This window comes from Ursus arctos, unplaced genomic scaffold (assembly GCF_023065955.2).
Source record: "Ursus arctos isolate Adak ecotype North America unplaced genomic scaffold, UrsArc2.0 scaffold_12, whole genome shotgun sequence".
Taxonomy (NCBI): domain Eukaryota; kingdom Metazoa; phylum Chordata; class Mammalia; order Carnivora; family Ursidae; genus Ursus; species Ursus arctos.
Window position 1 is genome coordinate 72,941,522 of NW_026622786.1, and position 19,692 is coordinate 72,961,213.

At 48.3% G+C, this 19,692-nt stretch overlaps 1 protein-coding gene across 1 annotated transcript in view; it reads left to right on the forward strand.

Annotated features, from left to right (window-relative positions):
- Positions 1–19,692, forward strand: part of HIVEP3 (HIVEP zinc finger 3) — a 451,731-nt gene that overhangs the window by 379,318 nt on the left and 52,721 nt on the right. Inside the window, exon 5 of the mRNA XM_026498358.4 lies at positions 13,645–19,249. Within this exon, the coding sequence (XP_026354143.4) occupies positions 14,177–19,249 (5,073 nt within the window). The 5' untranslated portion in view covers positions 13,645–14,176. The remainder of the gene's footprint in view (positions 1–13,644; positions 19,250–19,692) is intronic.

Below are 19,692 nucleotides of genomic sequence, written 5' to 3' on the forward strand. Positions count from 1 at the left end.
GCAACCTGCCTCCAGTGAAGTCTACTACCATGCCCACTGCAGAGTAAAGTCCTTCTTTCAGCGATTGCTGGAGTCCCCTGGCTGGCTTCCTCCTCACTGTCCTTACAGGGAGACTTGCCATCATAATCCTCCACCCTCTTACATAGAACCCCTTCCCCCAATAGGATGAGTTCATGATTTCATCATCACATTCAAGGACAAACCTGTCAGAAAAAGAGACCAGAAACCTCACAGGAAGCCCTATCCAGTTAATTATTTCATCAATATACTCTTCCTCTTCTTATATAGTGATGGATATTTGATCAGGCCACATGGCCACCCAGCTGGAGACTACATTGCTAAGGCTCTCTAGCCGTGAGGTGCGGCCCTATGGCAAGTGTGACCTGAAATAACATGTACAATTTCCATTCTTGCTATCCCTTTCCCCTTTCCTGCTGACCACTGTGTGGACATGATGCTGTAAGATGGAAGCCAATTGCTGTGGATGGCAGAAGAGCAAGATCAAAGATACCCACACTCTCAAGCCACCATATCAGCCCATGGCCACTTACACTCAGACTTACATAAGACAGAAGCAAATTCCTGGCTTGTCTAAGGCATCTTATAGTTGGGTCCTTGTTGCAGGAGCTGGAACCTGTATCCTTGCACATATACTAAATTCACAATGCAGTCTTACATTCACAAATAGGATCACCAAATGTTGGAAGAAACCAACAGCAGAAAGAGAAGGCCTAAAATGGGGAAAAAAGGAAAAAGAAGAGCTCACTCCAAAGGAAATAGATGCTTCAAATATAAGAGAACTCAAAAATCAATAATCATTAGTATCCTTGGCAATAATTGAGATGATTTCATTTAATGGAAAGGAACTAGTTGCTATAAAGATGGAGTAATCAGAGAAAAGGAAATAATTATTGAAGATTTAAAATATAACTCCTGAAAAAAATTCAGTGGCTGAACTGAATGACACAATTGGTATGGATGAAGACCAAGTTGGTGATCTAGAAGTTAAAACTAATATCCAAGAAAGTAGAGCAAAACATCAAGGAGAAAAAATTCAGATCCATAGAGGCCAGATCTAGGAGGTTCAGAACCCTTCAAATAGGAGACCTAGAAGCAGAGACCACAGACAATGGCAGAGGGAGAGATAGAAATAGTCAAAGAAATAACAAGAGAAATTTCCTGAGTTGAAGAAACACACAGAGATTTAAAAATTGAAACAGCATACTGAATTCAAGATACGAATTAACGAAAAGGAACATTTAGACCCATCTTGCTGAAATGTCAGAGTATCAATGGTGAAAAAAAAAAAAGCTTCCAGACAGAATAAAATCTTACATCAGCATTTCTCATCAGTAAAACAAGATACCAAAGGACAGTGGAGCAATGTTCTCAAAACCGTGGAGGACGTTGATTTTGAACTAAAAATTCTATCCTTTCAAACTTTGAAATCAAAATAGAGATTTTTTTTATGTGTAAGATCTCAAAGTTTCTTATTCAGTCAATCTATTTTTTTTCCTGGGGAAAAAACAGAAGCAATAATGAAAATATCCTGGAGTTATTTCTCTCAATCAAAAATGGAATCCAAAAAGGTGATGACATGGGATTCAAGAAGTGAAAGAAGCTATAACTACGCTATTGGAAGATGTGTTGGTTCTTTACTTATGGTAGACTTTTCTTGTGATGAAGTTTCAGTCATGTGAAATTACATTTCTTTTTCTTGAGTCCATTTATACAAAGATCTCACTCACCCCAGGGAGTGAGATCTTCATAAACATATTGTTGCTTAGCTTCAAGTTTTAAAATTGACCTAAGTCTATAGACTAGACTTAATTATAATATACAAGAAATGTAAGTGTTATGCAACTTGGAAATGTAAGAGTAATAATATATAACTAACAAAAATTTGAAGGTGGATGGAGGAAAGGAGGTGGAAAGAAGAGTATGTACACACATTTCTTCATTATTCATAACAGAAAGTGGATAGATACTGTCTAAAGTTGACAGACAAGGAAACAGCAATCTAAGCATATTATTTGAAGCTGTTTAAGACAACTGCCACGACAACCAATATGTAATTATCAAAAATGGTGAGATGGTTGGAAGGAAGTTGGGGAGAGAGTACATACAGAAAGTTACTCAGCTTTCATAGCAGAGAGTCAGTCCCATAACTGAGTGGGGATGGTTTCAAATTCTGGAGCCTGGAAGACAGCCGACTTTGAGGAAATTAATAATTTTAGAAGAAGTGAATTCCATGACCACACCAGTACTGGATCTCATCACTACTTGCTGCCACACAAACATACCTGTTCTGCGACTCTAGGCATCAGATGTGTCATGACTATGGGAAGGCTTATCCGTTCATTCAACAAACCTTGATGGGGAACTCATTGAAATAAACATACCAGAAGCCTGATTTGATCCATGTCCTTGGCTGCTTCTCCCACCACTGTGCACTGCACACCTGGCCCTCTAATGCTGGACTGCTCACCCCCTCACACACCCAGGGTTTACCCTAGCATCATCCTGCCTTTGCCCACACTGGTCTCCTTTTCTGCCTGATGAAATCCGTTTGTCCTTCAGAGCCCAGTTTACCTTCTCTATAGCCGACCTTCATGATCCCTCTCTTCCCCACCAACCTGTACTCAGAGCCCATTACTGTCATGGCATCTACCACACCTTATTACCTGGTTTTGTTTGTGTCTCTTTCCTTAAAGGCTTCGTATCTTTTAAGTGCAAAGTCCATGTCTCTTTTTTTAATTGAGGCATGACATACATATAATTATGTACACATATCATAAGTGTACAACACAAAGAGTTTTTACATATATATATACCTGTGCAATACATATGTAACCAGATCAATATCTAGAACATTTCTATCACCCCAGAAATCTCTTGTATTTCCCTTCCTAGTCAATATCCACCTGTCCCACCAAAGCTAACCACTATTCCAATTTCTAATGCCGAAAAATTAGTCTTGCCTATTTTTAAACTTCAGTTAAGTGGGTTTATACAGTATATAGTCTATTGTGTCTGAATTCCTTGCTTGTTATTATATCTGTGAGATCCATCCATATTTTTTCTATAGCAGTACTTCGTTCTTTTTTATTACTATGTAATAATTCTTGTATGAATATACTGCAATTTATCTGTTTTATTCATTGTTGGCATTTAGATTTTTTTCAGTTTTCTGCTATTATGGATAAAGCTACTGTGAACATTCTTGTTTGTGTTTTATGACAGACAGATGGATGCAGTTATGTGAGATATCTTCTTAGAAATTGAATTTTGGAGTCATTGGGCAGGTGTGTGTTTGGCTTGGAAGATTTTGCCAATCAGTTGTCCAGATGGTTGTGTCTATTTACCTTCCCACCAACAATGTACAAGAAGAGTTCCAGTTGCTCAACATCCTTGCCGACATTTGGTGTCATTTTGTTTGTTTCATGGTAGTCATTCTGATGAGTGGGTGGTAGATTTAATTTATATTTCCCTAATGGGTAATGGTGCTGACAACTTTTCATATGCTTATTGACCATTTAGACAACCTGTTTTTTTAAATACCTGTTCAAATCTTTTGCCATTTTTAAAAATTGTGATAAAATACGTATAACATAAAATTTACCATCTTAACCGTTTCAAAGTTCAGTAGTATTAAGTATTTTCACATTGTTGTGCAATGTGAATGAATCTCCAGAATTCTTTTCATCTTGCAAAACTGAAACTCTATATTCATCAAGCAACAATTTTTTCAACCCTCCTCACCCCTCAGCCCCTGCCAACCACATTCTTTCTGTCTTTAAGAACTTGACTTGTAGGTATCTCGTATAAGTGGAATCATACAGTATTTGTTTTTTTGTGACTGGCTTACTTCACTTAGTATAATATCCTCAGGTTCATCCATGTGTCAGGATTTCCTTCCATTTTAAGGCAGACGAGATAATACCCCATTGCATGTATATACCACATGTTCTTTATCCGTTCATCCGTAGATGAACACTTGGGTTCTTCCAACTCTCGGCTCTCGAGATTAATGCTGCTATGAACATGAGTGGACAGACATCTCTTTGAGACTTTGATTTCAATTTTTTGGAGTTTATATCCAGAAGTAGACTTTTTAGATCATATGGTAATTCAGTTTTTAATTTTTTTGAGGAAGCACCATACTGTTTTATAGAATCTATACCATTTTGCATTCCCATCAGCAGTGCACAGTGGTTCCAGTTATTCCACATCTTCACCAACACTTTATTTTTTCTGTTGTTTTTTTAATAATAGCTATCCCAGTGTGTGTGAGGTGATATCTCATGGTTTTGATTTGCATTTCCCTAATGATTAGTGATATTGAACATCTTTTCATGTGCTTGTTGGCCATTGGTATGTCTTCTATGGAGAAATGTCTAGTCAAGTCCTTTGCTCATTTTTTAATCTGGTTGTTTGGTTTTTGGTTTTGAGTTGTAGTTCTTGACATATTCTGGATATTAACCCCTTCTTACATAATGATTTGCAAATATTTTCTCCCATTCTGTAAGTTGCCTTTTTACTCTGTTGATTATGTTCTGTGGCACACAAAAGTTTTAAATTTTGATTAAGTCCAGTTTATCTATTTTTACTTTGATGGCCTATGCTTTTAGTGGCATATCCAAGAAATCGTTGCTAAATCCGATATCATGAAGTTTTCCCTCTTGTTTCCTTCTAAGAGTTTTATAGTTTTAGCTCTTCCGTTTAGGTCTTTGATCCATTTAGAGTTAATTTTGGCCATTTTTAATCGGATTATCTACCTTTTTACATTCATTTTTAGGATTTTTCTATATTCCAGGTGAGTCCTTTGTTGAATATGTATCACAAATATCTTCTCCCAGTCTGTGGTTTGTATTTTTATTCTATTATTAGTATCTTCTGATGAACAGAAATTATGTGTTTGGCTTTGAAGATTTTGCCAGTCTTTAGAAAGTTTTCTTCAGAAGTTTTTCATTTTAATGAAGTCCAATTTATCAGTTCTTTCCTTTATGATGATGTGATTGTGCATTTTGTAAACTGTAAGAAATCTTTGCTGGCCCCAAGTTCATGAAAATATGTTCTTGTGTTTTCTTCTATAAGTTTTATTATCTAATCTTTTGTATTCAGGCTAATCATCCTTTTCGCATTAATTTATGCATGTGGTAGGGGTAGGGCCCAAGGTTTATTTTTTTTCCCACATGGATATTCAATTGCTTTAGCACCATTTATTGAAAATACTCTATTTCCCTCACCAAATACAATAGCACCTTAGTTACAAATCAGGAAATTGTATATGAGGGGGTCTGTTTCATTACTCTGTTGTTTCCATTGATGTTTTTCTTTTTGTTTTTGTTTTTGGTCTCTCTTGTGTTGGTACCACACTGTCTTGATTACTGTAGTTTTATAGTAAGGTCTGTAATTTATGTCTGTTTTCATATTACTGGCCTGGCATTGAGAAGGCCTATGTAATGCTTGCAGACTGAGTGAGCAAAGGAACAAATGAGTTGTCAAGTAATCATTATAAGTGCTGTATCATTACTTGTACACTTATATTCATCCTGCCATGTGGGCAAGAATGGTGGAGACCACAGGTAATCGCTACTTTTGTCATTGTCCAACTTTGGAATACACTATATATGTCACCTAGTCTCCCTGGTCATTTTTCTTTATGTGGTTTATTCTATAATTGTGTGTGTGTGTGTGTGTGTGTGTGTGTGTGTGTTATAGTGTATTCTATATATTGCCCTTCACAGTAGACCAAAGAACCTTAACTACCCAGGAGGTTTGTAGACAGGTATATCTTTTATACCACTGTCATTTGTGTAGAAACAAAAGGCCATCAAAGGGACAGCTAGAGACCTGCTGGAAACTAATGAGCGAACAGGCCACGGCAGCAAGTGTGAAGTGCAGGTCTTTCTTAGGCGGTGTTGATGAGAGACTGGAAGAATGTAAATGGCTGACAAGTCTGCCCAATCTGGCCCGACTCTCACTTCAGGCTTTGTTCTTCCCTAAGTCCTTTGACCTACAAGTACTTCTGGGACCATTTAGATAAGCAGGTCAAGTTAAATTCAGAAGCTCACCAGTTCTCACGGGCATCCAGAAGCCTCTTTTAATCTTTACCAAACAAGGTGGATATACACAAATGATGAGATAGGTAGGTAGATCGATAACTAGATATATAACAACGTAGAACTTAGTAGATTAATTAACTACGAGCATCTGGGATTCACTGGGCGCCTGCTGAGACCAGACTACAGGGCCTGACTGCGGTTCGTTTTCAATCTTAATGGGAACAAGACTTAAACATTGTACTTTTCTAGGTGGAAGGGGGAAACAAAACTCCTACCAAGGCCAGACAGGGTTTAGTTACCCAAGTGTGAGGACTGGGACTTGAATCTGGGTTCTGTCTGCCAGAATTCTATTGCCTTTTTTTTTTTTGAGATTTTTATTTATTGATTTTCAACAGTGAAAGAGAGCATAAGTAGGGAGACGGATTAGAGGGAGAGGGAGAAGCAGGCTCCCTGCTGAGCAGGGAGCCCCATGTAGGGCTCGATCCCAGGACACTGGGATCATTACCTGAGCCAAAGGCAGATGCTTAACTGACTGAGCCTCCCAGGATTCTATTGCCTTAAGGGTCTCTACTTCAGAGGTCACTTGATGGCCCAGTTCACGTTCTAGCCATGCCATTGCCACCTTCGTGATTCTGTGCTCCAGCTTCCTCATCTGTAACATGAGGATGAAAATAGTGTCAACCTGATAGAGCTGTTGTATAGAACACTAGGAACAGCCCCAACACATGTTAAGAGTTCAGTTGTCTGTCTAGACACAGGACATAGGTTAGGACTTTCTTTCCCTGAGTTGTCACAACTACATGTACTCAGGACTAAGTCTGGGCTTCCACGGGTCTGACAGAGTGGAGATCTTTCTGTCTGCATTATTTCTTGGTCTTGACTGTGAAGCATGTTCCTGCTTTCCTCGGGGATGTTGCTAGAGACCTTGTCTGCCCTGTGATATCAATTCCACCTTGGTCCGCGGGCTCTCTGACAGGAGGACAAACCCCAGCCTGATGTAACTCACCCAGGATTGCCTAGGTTCCTCTTAGTTATGAAGAGACTTTGCTTTTTGACCAGCGTGCAGAAATTCCAAGCCCTGCCTGGGTCTTGGGGTTAGGAAGGAGGAGAAGGAAAACTAGAAATGCAGAGACCACAGTCATCCAAGGGAAGTGATTTGGGAACCTCCCAGACAGTGAATAATCTACTACTCACTGCGGTTAGGGAAACATTTATCAAGAAACTCAGCCCTGAGTTTAGCGGGGTCATGAAGAGTGATTTACACACGGGGAGGAGAATTCGATGCGAGCGGAGGTGGCTATAATTAACCAGGAAGACTTCCTGGAGGATCTGGGTGCTGGGAAGGAAGAGGAAATCCAGCTGGGCCCTTGTGATCAAGGTCAGCACTCTTGGAGGTTTTTGCTAGGTGGCAGCCTGCTCTCAGGGCTCAAATCCTACCTCTGCCCTTTCTTGTGTCATCTGAAGATATTGGTGTCACTTCACTGAGTCTTGGTCCTCTTATCTGCAAAAAGGGGACCTGTGTGAGGATCAATATGTTAATTTTTAGTTTGGGGACATGGTGGATACTCATTTAGGTATTTTGAAAATATTTTCAATATTTTACTCAGTGCTAGGTTCAGTGGCAGGCACTGGACATATGAAGATAAATAAAGCCCAGTCTCTGTCCAGTCAGGGAGACACAGGTTTGCTGGGAAGATGCTGATGAACTGGTTAAGCACAGACCCAACATCTTAGGCTTCTTAAAGAAGCCCCCCTATGTGACCTATTTGATTAGTGGAAAACTTCATCCCCGTGAAGGTAATCCATCAGACCCTGGTAGTGCCTATTTTCCATGAGTGAATCCAGGCCAGAGCCTGCGTGGGTCTGGTTGCCCTGAAAACTTTATCCAGCCAGCAGTCTGCCTCTGGCTATCCCATGGGACTGTGCCTTCCACCTGCTTTCCAAGGGCCAATACTAACCCCAGCTCAGCTAGATGTGTGGCACAACTGAGACTTCACAGTTTGGGGCATTGTTGTTTTGTTTTGTTTTGTTATGTTATTCTAGGGCCTAGGAGGGAATGTGTGGAAGCTCCTGCCTGTGCCCTGAACTCACCCCAGCACAGTGTGGGATCCTTGCCCAGACGATCTGGGCTCAGGAGCCCCAAGCGTTGGCTAGGATAGAGGCCACAAACTCAACATTCCCAGTGGCCACATTCCAGCCTCCTGTGCTCTGCATATGTTACACCTCCCGCCTAGACTCGAATCCCTTCCTTCCAAATCTAACCATCAATATTTTCCCCATCTTTCAAGGCCAGGCTCAAACACATCTTCTGCATGCATTCCCTAACTCCTCTGCGGGATTAGTGTTCAGATTCTTTTCTCTGCTTGTTCCCTTGGCAAGAGCAGTGTGTAAACACAGAGAGGTCAAGAACATGCCAGTTAGAGGGTGATGCACAGTGAAAGTGCAGGGTGGAGAGAGGAGGCCAGGAAGGCTAGGTAGGGTCTGTCATGGGAGTTGAAATGCCATTGGCTGAATCTCCCTGCAGTGGGCAGCTATTGAGTGTTCTTGACAGAGGGAGAGCCTGGGTGAGGTTGACAATTGAAGAGAATTCTCTTTCCACAATGAATGGTGGGTTGGGGTGGGGAATTTGGAACCTAGAGGCAAGGTGATTGGTTACAGGAGGCACTTGGAGGAGTTTCATCAGTTTTCCCAAATACCAGGCTGTAGTAAAGAAACGTGTTTGTTAGATTTACAAGGAGAAATTTGTAAAAATACGGATTCTAGGGTCCTTTCCCCAGAGATTCTTTTTTGGTGGATCTGGAATGGGGCTAGAACCTGTGCTTTCAGAAAGTGTCCCAGGGCATTTCCGGAGAGTGGGGTGGACTCTTCAATAATGATGTTAGGAAAACTGGATATCTATATGGGGAAAAATTAAGCCTTATCCCTACGTCATTCCTTACACAAAAATAAATGTCAAATGGAACCAAGATTTAATGGAAAGGAAAGAAGTAGGAGAGGGAAGGATGGAGGGAGGGAAGAATGGAGGAACAAAGGGGTGGAGGGGCAGAGGGAGGGAGGAAAAAAAGTAATTCTTAAAGGAACTAGAAGAAATTGGGTGACATTCTAGAAAATAATCTTGGGCATGAAATCTAAAAGTCCAAAAGGGAAAGATTGATGATGCATTTGACCACATGAAAACAAAATTTTTTGTTCAGAAAAGCTAAAGACTACTGACAAATAAAAATATTTGCAGTTCACATAAAAAGGATTAATATGCCCAATATCAAAAGTTCATGTAAAATAATAAGAAAAATATAATTTATTAGAAACATAAGCAAAAGATATGAAAAATAAAACTGAATGAAATAATGGGTTAATAAGTTTGTGCAGAGTTCTTTTTTTTTTTTTAAGATTTTATTTACTCATTTGAAAGGGAGAGAGACAGAGAGAGCACAAGCAGGGGGAGAGACAGAGGCAGAGAGAGAAGCAGACTCCCTGCTGAGGTGGGAGCCTGATGTGGGGCTCGATCCCAGGACCTGGAGATCATGACCTGAGCCGAAGACAGATGCTTAACCATCTGAGCCACCCAGGTGCCCCCAGAGTTCCAAGCCTCACTAGAGATCAAGAAAAGAAATTTAAGAAAATTTAAGAAAACAAACTACCACTGTGGTAGGCAGAATAATGATCCTCAAAGATGTCACACATCTTAATCCCTGGAACCTGTGAATATGTTGCCTTTCGTGGCAAAATGAATTTTGCATGTGTGATTAAATTAAGAATTTGGAGGAAGGAGATGATCCTGGATTATCCAGGTGGGCCCAGTGTCATTACAAGAGTTCTTACAAGTGAAAAGGGAGGCAGGGCAGTCCGTGTTCGTGATTCAATGTGGGAAGGATGTGGCTGCCTATTGCTGCCTGGTTTTGAAGACATAAGGGGCCACGTGCCAAGGAAGCAGGCAGCCTCTAGAAGTGAGAAAAGACAAGAAAATAGATTCTTCCCTAGTCTCCAGAAAGAGGAAGGTTGGGAACCTAGCCCTACCTTGATTTTAGCCCTAGGGAGACCTTCGGACCTCTAGAACTGTACAGTGATGAATTGTGCTGTTTAAGTTTCTGTCTGTGACAGTTTGTGGCAGTAGCAGGAGGAAACCAGTACAGCCATTTTGTAAATATTAGAGAGAGGTAGGTAGGAAGGAGTTTGGAGAAGCAGTCCTCACGTGCAACTGGTGGGTACGCGAATTTGTGCTTTTTGGAGAGCTATTCGTCAGGACCCCTCAAACGCTTCAAGTTACATTCCCTTTAGCCAAGTAGTTCCCCTTCCCACAGGAATTGATCCTGTGGTTACACTCACACAAGTACACAGAGGACACCCTAATGCTTTGGGGGTCTCCAGCCCCAGCACCCTACCTGCTTCCCTGTTGGGCTGTCCTGACAGCTAGACCTACGAAGCTTCCAGAAGTAGAAGCTGAGTGGTCTGATATGTTAACCAGTGGGCTCTTGAAGCTCAGTTTCTCATTATGGTTCTCAGCTGGTTGCTAAGCCAGAGCTCTCTGAGGGCTGTGGCCCGAGTGCCAGACAACATGGACCTCAAGGCCCTCCTGCCACCAACTGCAGACGATGTCCATCCTCCCTCTGGCCCGAGGCTCAGGCCCCCACTGGCCTGGCTCCTGGGCCCTGTCAGGGAAACCCTCTACCTCTGACCTCAGGTCGCTGGTGACTTTTACAGGTGCCCTTAGCAATTCTCTGGAGAAGCAGCTTTTTCCTCTGTTACCTCAAGTTTATATTAACATTTTTACACATACCCTCAGAAGCAGAGAAGCTAGAAAAAAAACCATTCTCTTGGCATCACTTGGTCACAATGATTAGAAATCATTCTCCTACAGGAGCTAAAAAGAAAGAAAGCATTAATGCCAGTCAGAATTGCAATGCATTCCAAGGCTGAGGCCTTCTGAATTCTCACAGGTTTCCCCATGTCTGCACTCCCAGTTCTGGCTGCCTCTTATATTAAGAACCTCAGACCCGTCATGAGGTGTAGACAGGGTCGCAGAGAGCCCTGTCCCAGGAGTCTGAGGACGAGTGTGGCCCTGGGCTAGTCATAGCCCACCGTGGCTCAGGTGTCTTCCCTGCAGAACAAAGGAGCAGGCCTTCCAGCTCACAGGCCTCACTGACTCCACGGTGTGGATGTGTCCTGGTTGCTCCTCCCTCGGGGTTCAGGCAGGAGGGCCCTCCCTGTAAGAGCACCGGGCCCCGCTCACAGGTGGAGGCTGGAAGCTGACCCTCGGCACATGGTGCTGACCCAGCGAGTCACCTGATGACATAACAGTTACCTGACTATCTTCCTCATCCACCCCACCCCTCCCGCCTGGCCTGTGAACTGCTCCAAACCACAGCCCTTGGGTGCTTCTCCACCTGCCCCTGGAGAGCCTATGGCTGGATGAAGGGAGAACCGCAGGACTCAACAACGTAGGGTCCTCCTTGTCCAACTGAGCCCCACTGAGCCTCAGTCATGCCACAGGGTCCCATCCATCCATCCACTGGAAGAAGCAAAGCTTACCACTAGCTAGTATTTGGGGGGTGCTTGGAGATCCTTGCATGAAAGGGTCAGTAGAAATAGTAAGTATAGTAAACCCTTTACCATCCGTACACAGCACCCGAGGGCCCGCACCAAGGGTTCCAGACCAGCCCAGGGAGTGGTTCTCTCTCTGCACTGCACATGACCTCTGCCTTGTCCTGCCTTAGCTTAGATAAGCAAGACCTGGGGTAAGGCCATCATCATAGTCTCCTCAACCTTAGCTGTGCCCCCCCCATTCCTCCTGTCTAGCAGCCGCAGTGAGTTTAGCACAGAAGTTGAAAGGCCTCCTTGGCTGTTAAGGTTCTAGATGCCTGCAGATGCTCTCCAGGGATACAGCCCCAGCCATGCCCCTTGGGGCCAAGCCAGTGCTTTCGTAGCACATGGAGCTGTAGACTGGTGCCCACTGAGCCACGGGAGTCCTAGAGGACACTTATTCATTGTGGCAGGGGACGAGCCCTGGCCAGGGGTCGGGAGGTACAGAGTAGTCTGACCCCACCGCCATCACTGTGCAAGTTTTAGGGAAAATTACAGCATCCTTCTAGCCTCAGCCTCCTCATCTGTTGAGTGAGGGGATTAGACTAGACACCCAATCTCTAAGAATCCATTAGGAGGCCATGGTGTAATTTCAGTCCCCAGAGCAAAGATTAAAAGTTTGTACCAGATACCCAGAGACAGCACTTGGGCCTGCTTGGGGTCACAAGGTAAATGCGATTGTAGGGAGACCACTCATTCCAGCTTGCCTGGGACAGCCCTGATTTCTTCCTGTTGCTCCTCCATAATTATTGGTTGTGCCTCTTTCACTCTCAAAAGTGCCCCAGTCTGGATGATGCTAGCTGATGTAGCCACCCTACTGACAGTAATAGGAGAAATGAGATTCCTCGGCCTTCCCTACACTCAGCCTGCTCTGTGAGGATGCCTCCTGTGCCTGAGTTAGAGGAAGCCTTCGACTTGCTCAAAGAATAGGCTTTGCTGAGTTGTGACCTTCTGTTGGCAAAAGTCAGTCACCGCCTTTGCTGGAGGGCTGTCACTTGAAGAGGTAGATGACCTCGTGCGCCGTTCACTGCCCGTCTGAAGTACCACGTGAAAACGTTCTTTGCAAGCAAGACTTTCCTTCCTGCAAAGAAGGAAAGGGATGAAAGTCTTGCTTACAAAGAACTTAGATATGTCTTCCTCTCTGGCTCTAAGGGCCATGTCCCTCTGCTCTTCGGCTGCCAGGAAAAGCTGGAGGAACCTGCCAGAACGATCCTCCCAGCTATTGTTTGGCAGCGTAGCCATGGCTCTGTTAGACTGTGAGTTTGCACAGGCTGGAGCGGTGGGTTTAGCTTCTCCGTGACATATGGGCTTGGGTGAGCAAGGCAGCAAGGGTGATAAAACCATGAGTGGTGCCCCTCATGGACACCTTCAGAGCCCAGGGCCAGAGAAGGAATAATACCAACCTGAGAATAATCTATCCCTTGGAAAGCTCAGCCCTGAATAACGCCCCAGCACCTCTTCCTCCACCAGCTGTAGGACCAGCCCACATTTGTCCAGTGGCATCCATGTCCATTATCATGTAGGACTCCAGTGCAGCCCCGAGGCACAATCGAGGCAGGACTTGATATTATCCCATCATATAAATTGGGCAATGGAGGCTTTGGGAGCTGAACCTGCCTCAGAGCAGAGCCGAAGCTTCCCATCCCCAACTGCTCTGTGGTTTCCGGAGCCTGCCCTGCCTCCCCCTTCTACTCCTACCATCACACACAGCCTAGCCACAGTCCTCAGAACCACAGGTGGCATTCAGGTCACCCAACACCACTGTGAGTGCGGGTGGGGGAGGTTTGGGCTCTGCGCAGGTGCATGGAGTGGGGGGCTGTGACTTCTGGTCGGGTCTCCCAGTTAATCTTCTAGGAATATCACTGTGTCTCACAGAGTCCAAGCTGCACGGGTCGTGGACACGTTGCAGTAACTCTCTCTTCTCTTGTGTGTGTGTGTGTGTGTGTGTGTGTGTGTGTGTGTGTGTGTATTTCTGTGTGTGTGCTTTCATCACTAGAAGAGCGTGACTTCCCCTCTGCGGCCACGGATCTCCAACACGGACCCCAGGGGAGAAGGGGCAGGACGGAGCTGCCCGAGGCAGCCAGCGTGGCTTCTCCAGTGCCGGGACCAGGGATGATTGGACCATGCCTACAGATGTCTCTAGCCTCCGACTGTCCGCATAGCACACAGGGGACTTGTGGGTGGCCACTCACCACTGCCAACTGAAACAGTATGATGGCAACATTGACATCCTTCATGACGTTTCCACAACAGACATTCAGGCAGAAAGTGCTGACGCGTTTTCTGTCTTCGAAGTAGAGGGCCATGCCTCACCTATGTGAATAGTGTGGGCCCCGATGACCTGCTCTGAGTCCACTCGCAGCCAGTGACACTTGCAAAAAAACTCCCAAAGCCCATCTTGGGTTTGGCTTCCACAGCTCTTGACCAATGTGGCCAAAACCAGGTGCCTCCTTGGGACACTTGGATTATTCATAAATGCAGCCTGCCTCAACCCTCCCTGAATAGCATCTCAAGTCTCTGTGGAGGTCATGGATCCTGAACAAAGCATCAAGGGCACCAAGAAGGCTGAGGGAAGTCCCCGGAAGCGGCTGACCAAAGGAGAGGCCGTGCAGGCCAGTGTTTCATCCAGTGCGCCGTACCCAGGCAGCAGTACGGCTGCCCCCCAAGAGGGCCCCCTCCAAGAGCTCCTGGCCCCGCAGCCCTTCCCGGGCCCCCCGTCGGTTCTTAGGGAAGGCTCTCAGGAGAAAACAGGCCAGCAGCAGAAGCCCCCCAAGAGGTCCTCCATTGACACCTCCATCCCCCTCTCACAGCTTCCGCAGCACCCTCTGACACCAGCATTCATGTCACCTGGCAAACCGGAGCATCTCCTGGAGGGGTCCACATGGCAGCTGGTCGACCCCATGAGACCTGGACCCTCAAGCTCCTTCGTGACCCCTGGGCTCCATCCATCAAGCCAGCTCCTCCCTTCCCACGCTTCCATCATTCCCCCTGAGGACCTGCCTGGCCTCCCCAAAGTCTTTGTGCCCCGTCCCTCCCAGGTATCCTTGAAGCCCCCAGAAGAGGCGCACAAGAAGGAGAGGAAACCACAGAAGCCAGGCAAGTACATATGTCAGTACTGCAGCCGGCCCTGCGCCAAGCCCAGCGTGCTCCAGAAGCATATCCGCTCGCACACCGGCGAGAGGCCCTACCCCTGCGGCCCCTGCGGCTTCTCCTTCAAGACCAAGAGTAACCTGTACAAACACAGGAAGTCCCATGCCCACCGCATCAAAGCCGGCCTGGCCTCAGGAGTGGGCGGCGAGATGTACCCCCCGGGGCTGGAGATGGAGAGGATCCCTGGGGAGGAGTTCGAGGAGCCCACCGAGGGGGAAAGCACAGATTCGGAAGAGGAAACGGGCAGCGCATCCACCCACCCCGCAGAGCTCTCCCCCAGGCCCAAGCACCCCCTCCTGTCCAGTGGTTTGTACAGCTCCGGGAGCCAGGGCTCCAGCCACGAACGCTGTTCCTTGTCCCAGTCCAGCTCAGCCCCATCGCTCGAGGACCCCGCTCCGTTCACCGAGCCCTCGTCAGAACACCCCCTGAGCCAGAAACCCGAAGACACCCACACGATAAAGCAGAAGCTGGCCCTCCGCTTGAGTGAGAGGAAGAAGGTGATGGACGAGCAAGCGTTTCTGAGCCCAGGCAGCAAAGGGAGCACAGAATCTGGGTATTTCTCCCGCTCTGAGAGCGCCGAGCAGCAGGTCAGCCCCCCAAACACCAACGCGAGGTCCTATGCCGAGATCATCCTGGGCAAGTGCGGGCGGATCGGGCAGCGGACCACCATGCTGACGGCCACCTCCACCCAGCCCCTCCTGCCGCTGTCCGCCGAAGACAAGCCCAGCCTGGTGCCTTTGTCTGTGCCCCGGACCCAGGTCATCGAGCACATCACCAAGCTGATCACCATCAACGAGGCTGTGGTGGACACCAGCGAGATCGACAGCGTGAAGCCGAGGAGGAGCTCGCTGTCCAGGCGCAGCAGCATGGAGTCACCCAAGTCCAGCCTCTACCGGGAGCCCCTGTCATCCCACGGTGAGAAAACAACCAAGCCCGAACAATCGCTGCTGAGCCTCCAGCACCCGCCCAGCACCACCCCCCCTGTGCCTCTGCTGAGAAGCCACTCAATGCCTTCCGCCACCTGCACCCTCAGTACCCCCCATCACACCTTCCGGGGTAGCTACTCCTTCGACGACCACATCCCCGACTCGGAAGCCCTGAGCCGCAGCAGTCACGTGTTTACCTCCCACCCCCGGATGCTCAAGCGCCAGCCGGCCATCGAGCTCCCTTTGGGCGGGGAGTACAGCTCGGAGGAGGCGGGGCCCAGTAGCAAAGACACGGCCTCCAAACCCGCTGACGAGCCAGAAGCCAAGGAAAGCGAACTCACCAAAAAGACCAAGAAGGGTTTGAAAACGAAAGGGGTGGTCTATGAATGTAACATATGTGGTGCTCGTTACAAGAAAAGGGACAATTACGAAGCCCACAGAAAGTACTACTGCTCGGAGCTTCAGGTCTCAAAGCCCAGCGCTGCAGGTGCTCACGCGTCCCCAGAAGCGGAGAAGAGTCAGGCTGAGCACGAGCCCTGGTCCCAGATGATGCATTACAAACTGGGGACCACCCTGGAGCTCACTCCCCTGAGGAAAAGGAGGAAAGAGAAGAGCCTTGGGGACGAGGAGGAGCCACCTGCCTTTGAGTCGACAAGAAGTCAGTTCGGCAGCCCCGGACCATCTGATGCTGCTCAGAACCTTCCCCTGGAGTCCACCAAGTCACCAGCAGAGCCGCGTAAGTCAGTGCCCTCCCTGGAGGGGCCCACGGGCTTCCAGCCAAGGACTCCCAAGCCAGGGTCTGGCCTAGAGTCAGGGAAGGAGAGGAGAACAACATCCAAAGAAATTTCTGTCATCCAGCACACCAGCTCCTTCGAGAAGTCCGACTCTCTGGAGCAGCCCAGTGGCTTGGAAGGGGAAGACAAGCCCCCGGCCCCATTCTCCTCCCCTCCACCCGCCCCGCACGGACGCCCGGCCCACTCCCTGCAGCCCAGGCTGGTCCGCCAGCCCAACATTCAGGTCCCTGAGATCCTGGTGACCGAGGAGCCCGACCGGCCAGACACAGAGCCCGAGCCACCCCCTAAGGAACCCGAGAAGACAGAGGAATTCCAGTGGCCCCAGCGCAGCCAGACGCTTGCCCAGCTCCCAGCTGAGAAGCTGCCACCCAAGAAGAAGAGGCTGCGCCTGGCAGAGATGGCCCAGTCGTCGGGGGAGTCCAGCTTTGAGTCCTCTGCACCCCTGTCTCGCAGTCCCAGCCAGGAGAGCAGTGTCTCCCTGAGCGGGTCCAGCCGCTCCGCCTCCTTCGAGAGGGAAGACCACGGAAAAGCCGAGGCCCCTGGGCTCTCATCTGACACACGCCCCAAACCCTTGGGCACCCACATGCTGACCGTCCCCAGCCACCACCCGCATGCCCGAGAGATGCGGAGGTCAGCCTCAGAGCAGAGCCCCAACATTTCCCATTCTGCCCATATGACCGAGACACGCAGCAAATCATTCGACTATGGCAGCTTGTCCTTGACAGGCCCTTCTGTGCCGGCCCCAGTGGCCCCGGCAGCCCCCGCGGCCCCAGCGGCCCCGCCAGAGAGAAGGAAATGCTTTTTGGTGAGACAGGCCTCTCTGAGCAGGCCTCCAGACACCGAGCCAGAGGCCGCCCCCAAGGGAAGACAGGAGAGTGAAGAACCAAAGCCCTCATGCAGTAACCCTTCCACCAAAAGCTCATTGCCCCAGATTCCCTCAGCAGCCACCTCACACAGTGGGCACCCGGGAGGCAAGAGCCAGGTGCAGGACAGACCCCCGCTGGGGTCCACTCCGCCCTACACAGAAGCCCTGCAAGTGTTTCATCACCCCATTGCCCAGCCCCCCCTGCATGAGAAGCCGTACCTGCCCCCACCTGTCTCCCTCTTCTCCTTCCAGCACCTCTTGCAGCATGAGCCAGGACAGTCTTCAGAATTCTTTTCCACCCAGGCCATGTCCAGCCTCCTCTCTACACCGTACTCCATGCCCCCGCTTCCTCCCTCCTTATTTCAGGCCCCACCGCTTCCTCTCCAGCCTACTGTTCTGCACCCGGGCCAGCTCCCCCTCCCTCAGCTCATGCCTCACCCAGCCAGCATCCCCTTCCGGCAGCCCCCTTCGTTTCTCCCCGTGCCGTACCCAGCCTCATCGGCACTCTCTTCTGGGTTTTTCCTGCCTCTGCAATCCCAGTTCTCACTTCCACTCCCTGGGGATGTGGAAAGCCATCTGCCCCAGATCAAAACCAGCCTGGCCCCTCTGGCAACAGGAAGTGCTGGCCTCTCCCCCAGCACAGAGTACAGCAGTGATGTCCAGCTGCCCCCTGGGGCCCCCCCAGCCAGCTGCTCAGCACCCACATCAGCCCCTCCACCAACCCTGCCTGCCTGTCCAGACACCATGGTGTCCCTGGTTGTGCCCGTCCGCATTCAGACCAACATGCCATCGTATGGGAGCGCCATGTACACCACCCTCTCCCAGCTCCTGGTCACCCAGTCCCAAGGCAGCTCAGCAACTGTGACTCTTCCCAAGTGTGAGGAGCCCCCGTGCAAAGGGACAACTGTGTGTGGGACAGATGTGTACGAGATGGGGCCTGGATCAGCTGGGGGAAGTGAAGAGCAGAGCAGAGGCTTCCCGACTCCATACTTGAGAGTGCCTGTGACGTTACCAGAAAGAAAAGGCACTTCCCTGTCATCAGAGAGTGTCTTGAGCCTGGAGGGGAGTTCTTCAACAGTAGGGGGGAGCAAACGCGTCCTTTCACCAGCTGGCAGCCTGGAACTTACCATGGAAACCCAGCAGCAAAAAAGGGTAAAGGAAGAGGAGGCTTCCAAGGCAGATGAAACACTTGAGCTGGTAAAACCGTGCAGTGTGGTGCTGACCAGCACGGAGGATGGCAAGAGGCCAGAGAAATCCCACCTAAGCAGCCAGGGCCAGGGCAGGAGGGAGCTAGAAACATCGTCCAGCCTATCCTCAGATCCATCTGACCCAAAAGAAATGACTTCCCTTCCTCACTCCTCATTGCCCCATGCGACGGCCCCAGGCTCAGAGGTGTTGAAGGAATACGCCCAGCCTTCTGGTAAGCCTTACCGAAGAGGGCTGCCCCCACTGAGTGTGAAGAAAGAAGACTCCAAGGAACAACCTGACCTCCCTCCACTGGCACCTTCCAGCTCGCTGCCTCTGTCAGAAACGTCCCCCAGACCAGCCAAGTCGCAAGAAGGTACGGACTCAAAGAAGGTACTGCAGTTCCCCAGCCTCCACACGACCACTAATGTCAGTTGGTGCTATTTAAACTACATTAAGCCAAATCACATCCAGCATGCAGATAGGAGGTCCTCTGTTTACGCTGGTTGGTGCATAAGTTTGTACAACCCCAACCTTCCGGGGGTTTCCACTAAAGCTGCTTTGTCCCTCCTGAGGTCTAAGCAGAAGGTGAGCAAAGAAACATACACCATGGCCACAGCTCCGCATCCTGAGACAGGAAGGCTTGTGCCATCCAGCTCCCGCAAGCCCCGCATGACAGAGGTAAGTCAGCCTTGTTTTTATTCTCCCCACTGAGTTTTAAAGCCTCTGCTGAGCTTTTAAAGCCACGTACTCCTCAACTTCTGTTTGCATATCTAGAGCCAGATGAGTGGGCAGATTTCCCTTCTGTCAGCTGTGACTGGCCACCTTATAAGAAAACATACTTATTGGGTTTCTTTGTCAGTGTGTCCCTCACATCACCAGACTAGATGCATTTCAATAAAGTGAGCTTTAAAGTCATCCTGCTTTCCCATTAGCTGCTATTGTGAAATCAAAGACACAGTCTGAAGCCAGGAAAAAAAAAAAAAAGAATTCTCCAAACGACGAGTTGGAAAACTTGGCTGATGGGAAAACCTGCAGCAATTTCAAAACTTTATGCCCCTCCACATGTTCCTCCCTGGTCCTGTTAGCTTTTCCTCCTTTTCTTATTACTACATCTGCTATTT